The sequence below is a fragment of the Falco cherrug genome, chromosome 13 (genome assembly GCF_023634085.1).
Source record: "Falco cherrug isolate bFalChe1 chromosome 13, bFalChe1.pri, whole genome shotgun sequence".
In the NCBI taxonomy this organism is placed as follows: domain Eukaryota; kingdom Metazoa; phylum Chordata; class Aves; order Falconiformes; family Falconidae; genus Falco; species Falco cherrug.
In genome coordinates, this window is record NC_073709.1 from 18,274,105 (window position 1) to 18,288,955 (window position 14,851).

The following is a 14,851-nucleotide window of genomic DNA, read 5'->3' on the forward strand; positions in this document are numbered from 1 at the left end:
TCAAGATGTTCCATGTAGCTTTCTCAATATATCCAGCAATTTAGTCTTCAATATATGCTTGTCAGTAACTTAAAAGAATTCATGCTATCTGTCTTGTTTATCACAAGTTCATAATGTCTTTCATGTTTTTCATTCTTTTCTGCAGCAATCCAGGCAGGAGTCAGTGCAGCTGTGTTGGTGAACACTCCACATTAGAGAATAACATATTGAGGTGGTCTTACCAGGTATGGCATCTTCTGTGTTGTTTGGCTCTCGTATTGCTGCACATATCTAATCATTTTCCAGATGGACTCAAGTGAGGAGTTAAGGGAGGAATAGCAGTGAGGGAGTTGAGTAACAGCCCTTTTGCCACGTCCACAGCGATTCCAAACCCATTTCTTACTTCAGGAACACTGGAGATAAGTTCTCTTTATACCTGAGTGGTCTTAGTATCTCTTGAAGTTTCTAAGGACTATACGGCTTTTGGTAACCTAGGATTTGTTGTATTCCATCAGGAAAATGATCCATCTTGTCTAGTAACCTGCCACATGACTTACAAGAGGGAAACTTACTGATAAGACAAAACCAGTTGTGCTGGAATTCCCTTTTAAAATGACAGGGAGGCAATAAGTTTGACATTTCATTGCCTTGCTAAGCTTGCTGCTTTTTCAAAGAAAATTATGGTAAATCAGTGTAGGTTTCTCATAGCTACAAGGAGCTTCCAATTATTGTGTAAGATTATTTCATTAAATTACAGTCTTTGTTCTGGATTACAGAATTTTATTATTGTAGTTTGTTAGGGGTAGGGATAATCTTAGTTCACTTTAAATCTTGATAAATTGCACATATATTACACTCTCCACCTGATAATACTAATCTGATTAAATGGTTTTCTGTTCAGGATGTTTGGGAAAAACTGCTGGAGTCTGCGAGGTTTGATCAAAAGGATGACTTCACTGTTGTTCTTCAGCCTTCTCTCCAAGAAAGAAATCTGCTGCTCAGACCAGTGAGTAAACTAGAGTTGCTCCATTTTTCTAGATTGTATCTGCTGAGATTGAGTGCAGTATTTAGCTGGCTCTTTCCTGTCTAGGCTGTGTGTAATGCTAGAAGACAAGGGTAGCTGGGCACATACAGAACGCACCTCAGGATCAGATGTCCTGAGAGTGGAGCTTGCTTCAAACAGCATCAGTCAGAGATCCTGTGTTTTTTGAATGCTATGATCCAGGAGAAATCAAGGCATCTCTGTAGATTAGGGCATAATTGTCTGGAAATCATCAGCGCTGCTCATTTTTCCATATCTTTGTAGTCATCAGCATATTAATCCCTGATTATGCTCTTGTGTGTTCGGTAACAAAGGCAAAAAGTGGGTAACAAGAAGTATTTAAAAGTGGGTAGTGGGGAAAAAAAAAGGTTTTGTAAACTGCTGGAAAGTAGTTACCTCCCTGCAATGAGATTAATGCAGTCTGGGAATGAATTTTGTCCAGATTTTTATCTGTTATAGCCAGCAGGGAATGAATATAGGTAGGGTTGCCTGGGATGTCAGAAATTATTTTTCCATAACTGAATTTTAAAGGGAAGTTCAAAGGTCCAGGTTGTCTGAAACCTAGCAATGAAGCGGGTAAATATTACTTCCTAGATAATGGTTTACTCAGATACAAGGTATCAAAATTCAACACATAACATTGGATGGTTATTTGTAAACCAAGTTGGTGGTGAGTCATGGTCTGGTTCCTGGGCATCATAACAGCTCGTTGAATTTGCGGTAATTCCATTGTTCCCCTCAGCTCAGTATCAGAATGAAGTAAACTGGGAGAAGAAACTTGTCTTCCAGGAGGGTTGGGGTCTGTTATGTTGCAAAATCTTCCTGTGCTGCTGGGTCAGGCTTGTTTTGTTGATGGCTGATCCATATGTAAATGACAGATTTTTCACTTTGATGGCATTACTTTTTCTCTTAGTAAATTGCTCTTATTGCCTTAAATGCCATCTTATGTCATAGGTAGATTCTTTCTTTCTTCTGATTTGTGGTATACCTGCAGGCCACCGTGTGTAATCTGCCAAACACAACAGTTACTGTCATTTAAAAATAAGCCTAACCTCTTAAGACGAATTCTGTATGCTTCTACTTAAATGCATGTAAGTGTTAGCTAAAGAAAGTGTTGTTTATTCCAAATCATTCATGTTATCACATTTGCGTGTGTCTCTGATCTCCTGTATGTCACTGCTGCGATTGTGCCTTGTTGTTGCTCTGGTGGTCGTCTTGTTCTGTTGATGTGCAGTCCCTTGACTGCTGCCTTACAGCAGTCACTTACAAGAACAGGATCTGTCTTGACACACCAACAGTAACTGAGATCATCAATAAGTGGCTTAATGAGAGTGCCAGAAATGGATATAAATATCATTTTCTAGATTGGGGCCTTTTGTGCCTGAATATTTCATCTTTCCATACTCTTCAGTGTTCTGTCATGCTTTAAATGCTTTCTCTTTCAGGGCAAGGATGGTTTCGTTACCACATCAAAGACACAAGAGGAAACTCTGGAAGAAGATTATACTTTCATGGCTGTGGGCCTCTGGAACAACATGGTGAGCAGTGCCAGACACTGTTGCTTACTGGACTTAGTACAGATGCCTTGTAGCAACTCCACATTCGCCAGGCTGAGTAGCAAGGAGGCAGGGGAAGGAAGAATATAGAAAGAAACATACCATGACTGCTACGCTCAGCTGCGCAGGGAGGCTGCTCTCGAACAATGCTAAATGCCCTACAATCCCAAGACACATCTCTTGCTGTTCTGTGGCTGCTACTTACCACCAAGAGCTATTTAGAAGGATTTCCATAGTAGGGACGTCTCAGGGAGTAAATAAGCTGTGACAAACGCTTCTTTTTCTAATCTTACCTCTGTGACAGCATGGCACAGTGACAGCTGAGGCTCATCCTAACCTGAGCTTATAGTGATTATACTCTTCTGTCTACTCTGTTCTGTATCCTTTTACTAGTAAAAACCCCAGCCCTTTTACTAATGAGTCTCATGATGTTGTCTCCTCCTTAACCATCATCCTTCTGCTGGTGTTGCTTATAGTAAAAAGGTGCTGGACAGCCTTGGAGAGCTCCTGTTACTTCCTCAAGAGTTAGATGTCCTGCCCAGCTGAGGAAAGCCAACAAATGGCTCCTTCTCATGAGTGGGAGAGGGTGTCTGAAAGAAACATGGGCTCCCCAACCTACTTGACGTTCAACATGATGATCAGTTCTGTAGGGCACTGTTTCCTTCTGCAGACTTGAGCTGCTGACAGGATTTGTGTGTACAACTGAGTGGATGCATGTAGAGCTAGAAGGGACTCCAGTTTAAAATTGATGACGGGGGCAAGTGAAGAAAAGGGAGTTGCTTTTCAGTATGAGACAAAAATGCTGGCATGTGGTTTTGGACTCACCAGAGCAAAGTAGGATGTTACTGCTTAGTGCATATTATATTTGGATACGTCCTGATATCAGTGGTTTTGGATAAGTTGTTGATTTTACTATTCCTTCTGACTTAGAAACTTTCAAAAACTTCTGCTTTTTTTTTTCCAATAACCTTCTTATAACACATACAGTATTCTTTTTTAATTAAAAAGAATCTGCAGTGGCCAATTAAGTTAGATTAAAGGTAAAAGACTTTTTTTGCTTGTTTTTCTGTCCACATGTTGATTAGATTTTCATTTGAGAGCACCTACTATTCCTGTGTTTGTCCAAATTGTCCTAAGCATGAAGGAAAAAAAATTCTATACTGCAACCACCTTTTAGTAAACCACCTTCAAAAAATAAATTCACACAGATTGGCATGTTCTTGTTTCCTTTTATGTTAATTCTGGCAGTAGTAATGCCGTTGTAGCCCTGATCACTGAAAGAAGCAGGGTTTGCAGGATGAGGCTTTTATTCAACCAGATGATACAGCTAGAAAAATGGTAGTCACTTCAATAAAAGATGTTATCTTTTAGCTAAAGTTAGTAGGACTTTAGATAGTTAGTAGGAGCCAAAGAGTTAAAAATTGATCAGCTGTTGAAGCTCTAACCTTGGAACAACGATGCTGCATCCAGTTATCTCCTTTGCTGTTATCTGTGACATTTCCAAGTATGATGGCAAAGTTCTTACCTGAGTTCTTCTATCGCAAAATAGATGCCATGATAAGATGCACATTGGCTTCTTTATCATCGTTTTGCCTTAGTCCCACTAGGCAATTAGTTTCACTAGTCAAATAATCAAAGTAAACATTGAAAATCAGATTTCTGAAGCATGAATTAAACATTATCTCTGTTTCTGGCAATCCTCTGTCAAGAAACTGAGTTACTTTACTCACCCATGTCTCAGTGTCCCCCTCAGTGTTGGAGATATTTACCTAGATCACACAATCACCATCATGTAAAATGATCCATAAGACACTAGAAAGCAGTGGCATATCCTCCTCAGATACTAACCATTATAAAGTTTGAAGCTAGTTGGGAGGAAGCCACACAAAGTGTGTGGTTTTTTGCTGTGAAGAGTGGCCCTTTACACCTGCTTAGCACAGTTTTTCCAACAGCAAGTTTTTGACATTAAATGATGACTATGATTTCAGCTAGTGCAGAAAATGAATGCTTCCAACTGGAGAGGGACCACAGTGCCGCCAGTTTGTCAGCCCATTTTGTGCCTCTCCAGCAGGAATTGTTTGGAGGCAACTGAACCAAACTCCTCAGATTCTGAGATCCACCTAACTGTGGCAATAGATCAGCCTCAGCGAAGAAGTGTTCTAGGGCTTTTCAGTGGTAAACTGACCTTCACCTTTGAGTACTGCTCTTTTCTTTTATTGGACTCTGCATTTAGCAGAATTCACATGCTTCTGACTGATAGGCTTTGCTTTCATTTTTTTCCAAGTCTAGACTACAGCTGCTCTTTTTTTTTTTTTTTTTTTTCTATGGCCTCTTACTATCAGACCTTTTAGATTTCAATTTATGCAGAAGCCAGTACCAGGCATCTTGGATATTCTTTACAAGGAGTTGTGACAGTATTATCCCCAGTCTGAAACAGGTATATTGCCTCTTCCAAATCCTCTGTAGGAGGAGAGAGGGATAGGATTTATCTTCTGGAGTTTTGTAACTTATGCAGACATACTCAGTCAACTTGGCACTGATTTCTCTTTCCTGCCCTCTCAAATTCTTATACTTGGCTTGCAACAAATTCCTTCTGTCCCTTCAAATGATACTTTTTTATTTGCTGCTTCTGCCAGCAGAAGACCCTCTTTTTTTCCCTCTGCTTCATTTTTCTGTCCCTAACCCTTTTCTGCACAGACTTTATTTGGTCTCCTGGGCTCTGTCCTTGAGCATCTCGTTCTTTGGTGTGTTACTCTAATCTTGTCGCTTTAACTGCTAGGAGCATTTTGTTGAAACGTTAGAAGTAAAAAACTAAGCAAAACAAAGTGTGTGGTACTTTTAAGGATGGCTGCATTAGGGCCAGTTGCCCAGACTCAGGCAGTGAACATGCTGGGGAGCCACCAGAACCAGGGAATCGTCGTAAAGGACACAAATACCAATGGTCCTTTATTTCAGTGTTTTTCCTTAGTGTGAGGTGGTTCCTCTAGTAAGGGACAGTCCAGGTGATCTGGAAGAAGAGCAAAATGTGGCAAAACTGCACCTTCCTACTGGTTAGAAATAAGATTACAGGAAGGGTAGTACACCCTTCACAACTCCTCTTCCTCTCTGTTTTCCTGCCTCCTCTTTTATTTAGTGGAATTTGCTTAATACAGCTGGCAATCATCAGAAAGGCACCTCTGGGTAGGTTTCTTGTCTGCCTGTGGTATTCTGCCATGATGTAAAAGCAGATTATATGAAATGTTCTTTCAACGTAAAAAGCACTGGCAGGTGTCCTCACCTAGTAAAGGTCAAGCTAGTTCTACTAGGAAGTCCAGCTAATGGTTTATGCAGACTGCTTTAAAAACAGAACAATCCACAATTCAGTATCAGGAACTGATAAGAAATCAAGATCATGGCATGCCGAGTAGCAAACACAGCAGAATGAGGAGGTGTCTGAGAACTGCCTTCAGAGAGCTGCTGCTTCCTGCTGCCTGCCAGGCTGCTCTTACCTTGTATTGAGGCTTGGTACCAGCCTCTTTTATTGGAATGATTACCTGCTTATTGGCCAAAGGGCAAAACCTTGAAAATCTAGTGGCAAGGCAATAGGACTGCACTTCAGTCTGGCTGAGAAGAAGCTGAGCTAGTTAGGTACTAAGGACTTGCCCTAGGCATGGCTAGATATCTTACCAAAACATTTCTAGCTGTCTGGAAGCAACGCAATTCATATGCTAAACACATCAGAAAACAGCCAACTAAATGACGCTGGGTAGCTAGGAAAAGCTGAGAGAGGCTGGTTGTTTGCTTGGACAGCTTTGATGTTTACCACGGAGAGCCTGATCGACTGATTTTGGCAAATGCATACAATTTTACCTCTGGAAATGTATCTGGGGGCAAAGCTCCTTTGAAGTGTGTAAAGAATCTAGACAAGAAGCTCTGGCTTTTGTGTTTGGCATCTTTTTGCAAAACAGAAAACACCACAAAAAAAACCCCTATCGTACAACCAAGAGAGAAACTGAAACCAGGCAAGGACCTGAACAGGAACAGCACCACAGGAGGCTGCCAGTGCCTCTCTTCTGTGTTCAGGAGCGTACACTGACTTTGAAACTGGTGCAGTACCAGAGCAGACCTGCACGCTAACCAGCCTGCAGAACAGATGTCCTGGAATTCAGGGGGCATTTTGTCTGACCACAGTGCAGCCTTGGTGCCTGATTTCCTGACCAGGACCTTGCAGCTCTGCTGCATGGGAGCTGTCACACTTAGCTGGAAGAACCATGTCTCTGAACCATCTGGAATGAATCGCCTCCTGGAGAAATGCAGTTTCATTACTCAACTCCCAACAACATACAAGTGTCTAACAATTGTTTGAAATTCATTCCTAGCCACGAAATACCACCGTTGTCCCATGTTCTGTGGGGTGATTCTGTGCTGGAACAAGAGTATTTTTTTTAAGAATGTCATTAAATAGCTACTTTGTTTTGTCCTAGGAGGATGGGAAAGTACCAGTTCCCAATGTATCTTTTCTCTGAGCTTCATTAATTTGCATGTTTCAGGAATATTCCTTTTATTTCTCTCTCTCCCTCAAAAGAGCACAGACTCTGTTTCTTCAAAGGATATTAGTTCTGTAAACCTCTTCTCCGTTTCTCTGGATTATCCCATTATTTTTATTGAAGGAACAATCAAAATAGAATAATAACATTCCTGCCCAGCATGTATCAGTGATGCCAAGCTGCTTGTATTTTTCAGTCCCTTCAGTGCTGTTTCTTATGTAGTCTGCTGCTTCTGGCAGCAGCAGCTGTCAAAATCTAAATCAGTGGCCAACTCCTTTGGGTATGATTGCAATTTAATTAGCACCCAGCAAGGTGCCTGAACAGGTGAAGTGATTGTTTGTGGTATTTACCACATTGTGCTGTCAGTATTGAGTTTTGAATCATTCCATAATATTTCATTAACAACCCCCTCTCCATCTTGTTAGAAGACCAACAGATATAAATATTATCAAGTCTCTATGCAGCATCAGAGTGCACCTTTTGGCATTTTCTAACATGTATGAAAATGTAGATAAGGAAACAGTTTGGAAGGTGGGATAAATTAGCAAGCTTTTAGTTGCACGGGCTACAGCCGCTAGAGGATTGGTGTGTGACCATAATGTGTTATATTCCATGTTTCTGACTTTGCTGCAAAATCAATTTGCAGCAGAGGGAGTACATAAAGATAGCATTCGTAAAACAGAAGGAAAGAAGTTAGTGCAACATGAATGCATCACCAAATGGAAGAATTTTAGTTTTCCATTTATATTAGGGATTTTATACTTTCTGCTTCTGAGGTAAAGTGATGTGAACTTACCTAAGTTTTCAGTGTATCATCTGAGTCAAAACTGCATTTTCCAAGGAGTTTCAGTAATACCATTTTTACTTCAAAGTTTCAATCTACTCAAAGTTGCTTTTCCTCCCACACAAAAGCCTGGGTGTTTCTTTATACTTCTATATGACAACTATAAACTGTGAACTCCCAAGTGTGCCTTTCTCAAGTGTCCGTGAGCATGGTTTCACAGCCTGGAAGAAGACAAAAAATGTGGCTGAGGCCTGGGAGGATGGACAGACTCCTGCAAGGTCTGTCCTGGCGGCTAAGCTGTGGCGGCTGAGCTGTGGCAACCCACCCTTTACTTTCTCATACCCAGCCCAGCTGAGTAGTACTGGCTTGCAAATTGCAGTAAAGGTTAAACTGCATCATAAACTAATCACGAGGATGGTTTAAGCTATGATCTTCTGGACCATGTCTACAGTTACTGTGGTTGAGCTGATAAATAGCAACTTGATTGTGAACAGCTGAATAACTGCGGCATGAGATCAGTGCCTTAGGGGGAAAACCACTTATGGTGGAATTCCCAAGAGCAGAGTTAATGTGTGGATGGTTGTTTTAATGGTGATGGGATAAGACTGATCGAGTGAGAGGTCTTGTTTTCAGTTCCTTGCCTTTGTAGGTAAACATGTGGTATGTTATACATAGATAAATATTTACCATAAACAAAACAAGCTTTTAAATGTGTGTGTATACATACACACACACACGCATATATATATATATCTATATGGACCTGATGGAAAACTCCAGGCACTAGAGCCTTTGAGCTGCTGCTATTTTCCCTTCCCTCCCACACACAGCACGGGTACATTTCCTCTATTCTCTCCCTTTCCAGATGGAGCCAGTTGGGCAGAAGCAGCCTTACGGAGTCACAAAAATGCTTCAGGTCCAGTGTCCATCTCAGGTAAAAGGGTTTCCTTACTTTGTGAGTAAGTCCTAGTGTGAGATTTTATATACTCTTCACAGAATTTCCAAGTTTTCAAATACTGTTGTCATTTTCTGAAGTTCTGGGGAATGTGTACTTGCCCAAGATACTACACTGTTAAAAATGTAGTGTTCTTAAAGTTCATTGACACATGCTCTTTATTTTATAAAGGTGAAACTCTGAAAACAACTTTTGACAAAATCTAGTTAAATTGTCGTACTGTGTCAGATATTTTTTATTCAAAATATAACTAGCTAATCTGAATTTATTAATTGCAGATATCAGAGGTGCATTATCAGTATTGAAATCTTTTTCAGCAATAAAATGGAATCCATGTATTTTATATAATTTAGCTTTTCTGTGATTTAACTGTGTCTGCTGTCTGATTTAACTGTTTTAGTCTCTGGAGCTGTCAATAGCCCAGTAGTATCTTTAGGGCCTGAGCATCTCAGGTTCAAAGAACAGTTCTTGAATGTTTTTGCATTTAAGTTCTGACTTCAATAAATTGATAGTGATAAAATATTACTGGCACCCGAAAGCTTCAGTGAACAGCAATTAAAACATCAAAGAAATGGAATTACGTGTTTTGTTTGATGTTAGGTTTAAGGCAAGAGGTGGTGTTGTGCCTAGAGCGTACCAGGGCTTAATTTTCAGGTCTAACCTGGTTTACTTCAGTAGTGCAATGTTCATTCAAAAATTAATACTGTTAAAGATTTTTTTCCCTTGGAAAATCTAGCCAGAAGATTTTAATATCAGCTGACTATGTTTCCATTAGCATTGGTAAACACACTCTCTTCACTCTGCAGGAAAGCCCATATTTGTTCACATATAGAAATAGTAACTACTCATCTTCCCCAGAGACATCAAACGCCAAAGAAACACCTCAGGTATAGTAGGACTATTTGCATCATATGGACTGAATGTATTCCAGGGAGTGGGGCAGGTGGGTGAGAGTGTGTTGTAGCCTAATTAAACAATACTACCTAGGAAAACTAAATACAAAGCTCCAGCTCCATATTTCCATGCCTGAATAGTCAGATGCTTAATAGCTCATTTTCTCCTTTGTGGGTTTTGTAGAGTATGATTTAAAGTAGATGTCTTCAGCCAGCCTAAAGTCTTGCCTTCACTGTTAAGAACCTTTCTTAAGCATCTGGATAACAATGTTAATTTCCCTGAAATAAGAAGATAGTGAAAATGGGGCCATTTAGTCCTACCACGGAGGAAAACAGAGCAGATCAGCATGACACCACTGTGTGGGTCTGATTTCATCTCGTTTACACCACAGTAAAACTGAATAACAATGGATTTTTTCATGGGTTTTTTGGATATTTTTTTTTTGTGATTAGATTTTTGGAGGTAAACAGCTGTGCTTGGGGGTTTTTTTGGTGGTTTGTTTTTGGTTTTTTTTAAGTCATGGTACTCCGATTCTAAGTACAACTTAGTGTTCCCAAGCAGGTACAGAGGTGCAGAGGGAGGTGGTAATGTTCATTTTCATGTCCCAGAACACAGTGTCTAAACCACATCTGCACTCAAAATGGCCTGTACATCATTGGAGTAGTAATACACATTTCTCCTCTTACTTTAACATAATGCCACCTGTTTTGTTAGTTACTCAGGGTGTTTTGTATTGTGCAAGGGGCAATGGTACCTACCACTCTTTTTTTTGGTAGCTATGGCATAGGAGGCAAGAAGCAACACTGTGTTATATTTGTGGCTTTGTTTTGTTTTGTGGGGTGTTTTTTTTAATAATAAATTTTTTAATTAATAATAATAATAATAAAAAAAACAACCCAACAAAATGAAGCAATGGGACAAGATAAGTGTCTTTTCCTTAGGCAAGTTAGCTTACTTAAGGAGTTCTGTAGAGAGATTTGAAGCCGACACATGTCCTTGAGTCTTGTGTGATGGTCTGCTCTGGTATACTGACAGTCAGCCTTCACTAACAGTAGACCTTGGGGGTGCTGCCGTCAGTAGGCTGTAACCCAAAAGAGCCAGGAGGGCAAATCGCTGGCCCTCCTGACACGTAGAGGGCTGTGTGTGGAGAAGCCAGGCTCATGGCCTGCTGACGAAGCTATGGTTTCATGCTGGGATATTCCAGGAACGTTCAGTTTCTCACAAAAAGGTGTGAGCTCACCTAGCTTTGAGTATAGGCACACAAAATGTTGCATAGCTGAACACTGCATGGCACAGTCTGAGATAACTGGCCCCACTGGTAGGCAAGAGCTGTGCAGCACTAACACGGCCATGCGGCTTCTAAGCAGACCGAGCTTGTGTCTGCCTTCAATGGGCAGGTGTAGGCATGGCCTGAGGACAGTTGTATGCAAAGTATGTGGGAAATTCATTAATCTAATGTTCTGAGACATTGTTTATCACAACCAGAGTATAGTGAGTCCAATGTGAAGTCTCGCCTCGTCTGTCTTTGCAGGAGAGAAGTTATGGAACAAATATTCCCTGTTTTGACCGGGGTCCCTCTGACACAGTTCCAGTTTCAGGTACTGTCCTGTGTAATTTCACTGTAGAGCTACTTCATTTGATGATAGAAGGGGAACAGGAACCAGGTTTGTTTAGGACAGGTACACTTTTCCTGGAAGCAGTAGACACTACTGACTGTGGCTCTTAAGATCCTTCTTGGAACAACGCAAGCAGTTACACAGCAAGATGCAAGTTCTCTCTCAAGGATGGTGAAAGCTTATGCAACTACACCTTTCGCGTACAAAGGAAGAAGTGACTGTGGAAAAGACAGCAGACGGGTCTTGCAGTTGCAGGGATAGGAAAACTGAGTATGTATGGAGTAGTGGGTCTTGTCAGTGCAGTCTGGGGTGCAAAAAGCCACGTGGAATTCTGTCCCCAGGTGGGTTTTGTCATCCCTCGGAAGCTGGGATTGTCCCCAGAGTTCCACCCTGTGCTAGCACCAGAGCTGTGCCTGCTTTTCAGTTGTTCCCACTGGTTAAAAGGAATTTGAGTAAGAACAGAGGCAAGACCAAAATCTTACTGCCTCCCTTGTTGCTGTAGCTAATGCCCAGCTATAGCCAAGAATAATTTGTGATTATTCTTGCAAATTTATGTAAAACATAAAAATATTGATATATTTAATTATATATCATTATATAGTAATACATAATTATGTAAAATATCTTAATATAATTATATAAAGATTAAATTGTAAAAAGAAAAAATATAAAATTCTGACAACCTGACAGTGTCTGTCATTCCGAACTGGTGCTGTCATGAATATTAAAATACTGTCTTTGCAATGCTTTATGGTTATTCTGAGGAAAAGTGCTGATAACCATCACAGTTTGAAGTTTTCTTTCTTTCCTTTTTCCCTTAAACTACCTTTATTTTTTATTTATTAGTTCATAATTTGAAACCGGCGGATATTCGGGTGATTGCTGCTCTGGGAGATTCACTCACAGTAAGTAAAGATGACTGGACAGCCATCATTAAAGCAAGTAATGAAAAAGCTTTTCTCAATTTTTAACCTGAGAAATAGAGTAAGTACAGTTATGCCCTATTGAGCCAAGCACATTTTTCACATATTTTTTTTCCATATTCCACCTTGACCGGCTGGTAATCTGCCGTGCATGGTTCCCACATAAAGTCCACAAAAGTGCCACACAAGGGAGAGCTGCTAGATTAAATTGCACAGCAGCAAACCCAGACAGCTAGAGTGGACTTGCAACAATTACTTTTCTTCAATGATTCTACGCAGCTCCCAAGGTATTCACCTTCAAAGCTATTAGTAAGCAGCATAAATAGAAGAAATCCTGCAGCTAGTTGTGTGTATATGTATGTTATGGTAAATATATATATGATAATACCAAAGCCTATAAAGCCATGTCCATTTATACTAATGAAATATTTGAGTAAAATTGCAATAGGTCATCAGGTGTGTCAAGGGTGATTTATCTTGAGAATATCTTTTGACACTATTCCTGGAACTACATAAACTTGTTACCCCTGGACTGACTGATTGTCCAGTTGGTGATGACTACCTCACTGCTCACATCGTAATTCATGTTTCTTACGTGTTCTGTGCTAATTACCACATTAAATACTTGTAGTCTCCTTTCATGGGGAAACTGGAGAAGGGAAGACATAAAATCTCCATACTACTTTTTAATGTGAGGAACATTATAATAAATTATTCATTCCGGATCATTGCTATCTTATTTATTGCTTATGTAAATTTAGAATTATATGAATATTTTTAACATTCTCAACCAATTTTTTCCCCACTTGATCTAATCAAGAAGTTGATAGAAGAGGGTAATTCACTGGAGCGGAATTAAAATACCCTCAGCCCTTGATCCTCCTGAGAACTGTTATATTTTGGGACGATGACATAGCTTGCTTCATTAATATACACTGTAATTATTTTCACCAGGGTCAGTCAGAGGACTAGTTACTGTGGCAATTCTTATTTTCTGAAGGTGAATTCTTCTTCTCTTCCGCTTCCAGGCAGGTAATGGGGCAGCATCCAAACCCCATGATGTTATGGATGTCCTCACTCAGTACCGAGGTGTTTCTTGGAGGTGAGTTCCAGGAATTTCCCCCTCAGTGGGAGGGAATCCATTTTCTTGGGTTTTGATATGTATAGTCGGTTTTGTATCAAATAGAGGCTTGTGAATTTGACTTCATGTTTTGCATGGATGTATGTGGTTGTGCTATTACTCATGATAAATAAAATGCTCAGACTAGTGGATATCTAGAGTACAATGTAGCATGGCTGGCGTAGGCCTGGCTACATGCACGAAATGGGGTCTCTTCTCTCAGGGCTGCAGCTATCACAAAGGAGACTTCTAGATCCCAGCACCATTGCACCACTTGCACATTCTGCATTTCTGTCCCTGCTCTTTCTATACCGTCTGCTCTTCCCTGCTGTTGTCCATGTTACCCATTTTTCTCACATAAAATCAGCAGTCCACAAAAAGTCAAGATGGGATGGTTTTTGCTGCTGCTGTTTCAAACACAGTATCTATTTCCTTGACTCTTTCCCAGTTTTGCTTACGTCATGCAGAACAGTTTATCAGTTATGAGTCAGTACAGATTTTTATGTATACAGCATTTTATTACACAGGTCAAACAGCCACTCTGAAAAAAAGCAATCATGTTCACGTGTTATTCTGCAACTGTATGATTTAACACCAAACTTATCAGGCTGATTTTCTGTTCATGATTTCTTACCCATCTGAGCCACTGCAGCTCTGTAAATTTAAATAGGTACTAGAGTACTTCAGAATATTCTATTCCAAATTAAAGGAATACTACAGAGATGTTCAAGTCCAACTTTTTATATTTTGATCCTTAATAATAATCTGCTGACATTTTGAGGGGAAAAGTATACTAGCATTTTCTACAGCGTGAAGGAGAGAGAGTAAAGAGCACACACACATACGGTGAATTTTACTGGTCTAGTAGTATTCTTCCAGTTGACTGAAATGGGGGTTGAAAGGCATTGAGTATACTTATCACTCTGAAATATATGCCTTTAGAACTTGTTGTTATGGATACAAAGTATTTGTTAACTAAAACTGGAAGTAATAAATATTTTAATAGGGACAACAATAGCAAAGAAGGCGGCTTTTAAAAATTATCATCTTTCAACTAGGTTTGAACATATGCCAAAACACGTGAGAGAATTGAAAGGGCAGATGGTATACAGGGCTTTTAGTATGATTATTATGATTACGATAGAGTCTCTGATTTCGTGACCTCACTGGTGTACGCACACACAGAGCTTGCTCTGACTCAGTACAACCACGGGGCGCTGTGCTGTGTGCGCGTGTCGGAGCTCCGTACGGGGGAGCTCTCTTACTTAGTCCACTGCCTTACAAAGTCCATCGTCTCTTGGGAGTTACTTATTTTTCCTTGTTCTTTCTTTTTAACAGTGTTGGGGGAAATGAAAACATAAGCACAGTCACGACACTTGCAAGTAAGTGCCTTTTCCCGTAAACTTGAGAAATAACTGCAGCTATTAAACCATCTGTTGTTACAAAAGAAGACGTG

At 40.2% G+C, this 14,851-nt stretch overlaps 1 protein-coding gene across 1 annotated transcript in view; it reads left to right on the top strand.

Annotated features, from left to right (window-relative positions):
- Window positions 1-14,851, top strand: part of PLB1 (phospholipase B1) — an 89,614-nt gene that overhangs the window by 21,580 nt on the left and 53,183 nt on the right. Inside the window, exons 12-20 of the mRNA XM_027801205.2 lie at window positions 146-224; window positions 881-985; window positions 2,467-2,559; window positions 8,753-8,821; window positions 9,649-9,729; window positions 11,268-11,334; window positions 12,199-12,257; window positions 13,304-13,377; window positions 14,734-14,777. Coding sequence (XP_027657006.2) covers window positions 146-224; window positions 881-985; window positions 2,467-2,559; window positions 8,753-8,821; window positions 9,649-9,729; window positions 11,268-11,334; window positions 12,199-12,257; window positions 13,304-13,377; window positions 14,734-14,777 — 671 coding nt within the window. The remainder of the gene's footprint in view (window positions 1-145; window positions 225-880; window positions 986-2,466; window positions 2,560-8,752; window positions 8,822-9,648; window positions 9,730-11,267; window positions 11,335-12,198; window positions 12,258-13,303; window positions 13,378-14,733; window positions 14,778-14,851) is intronic.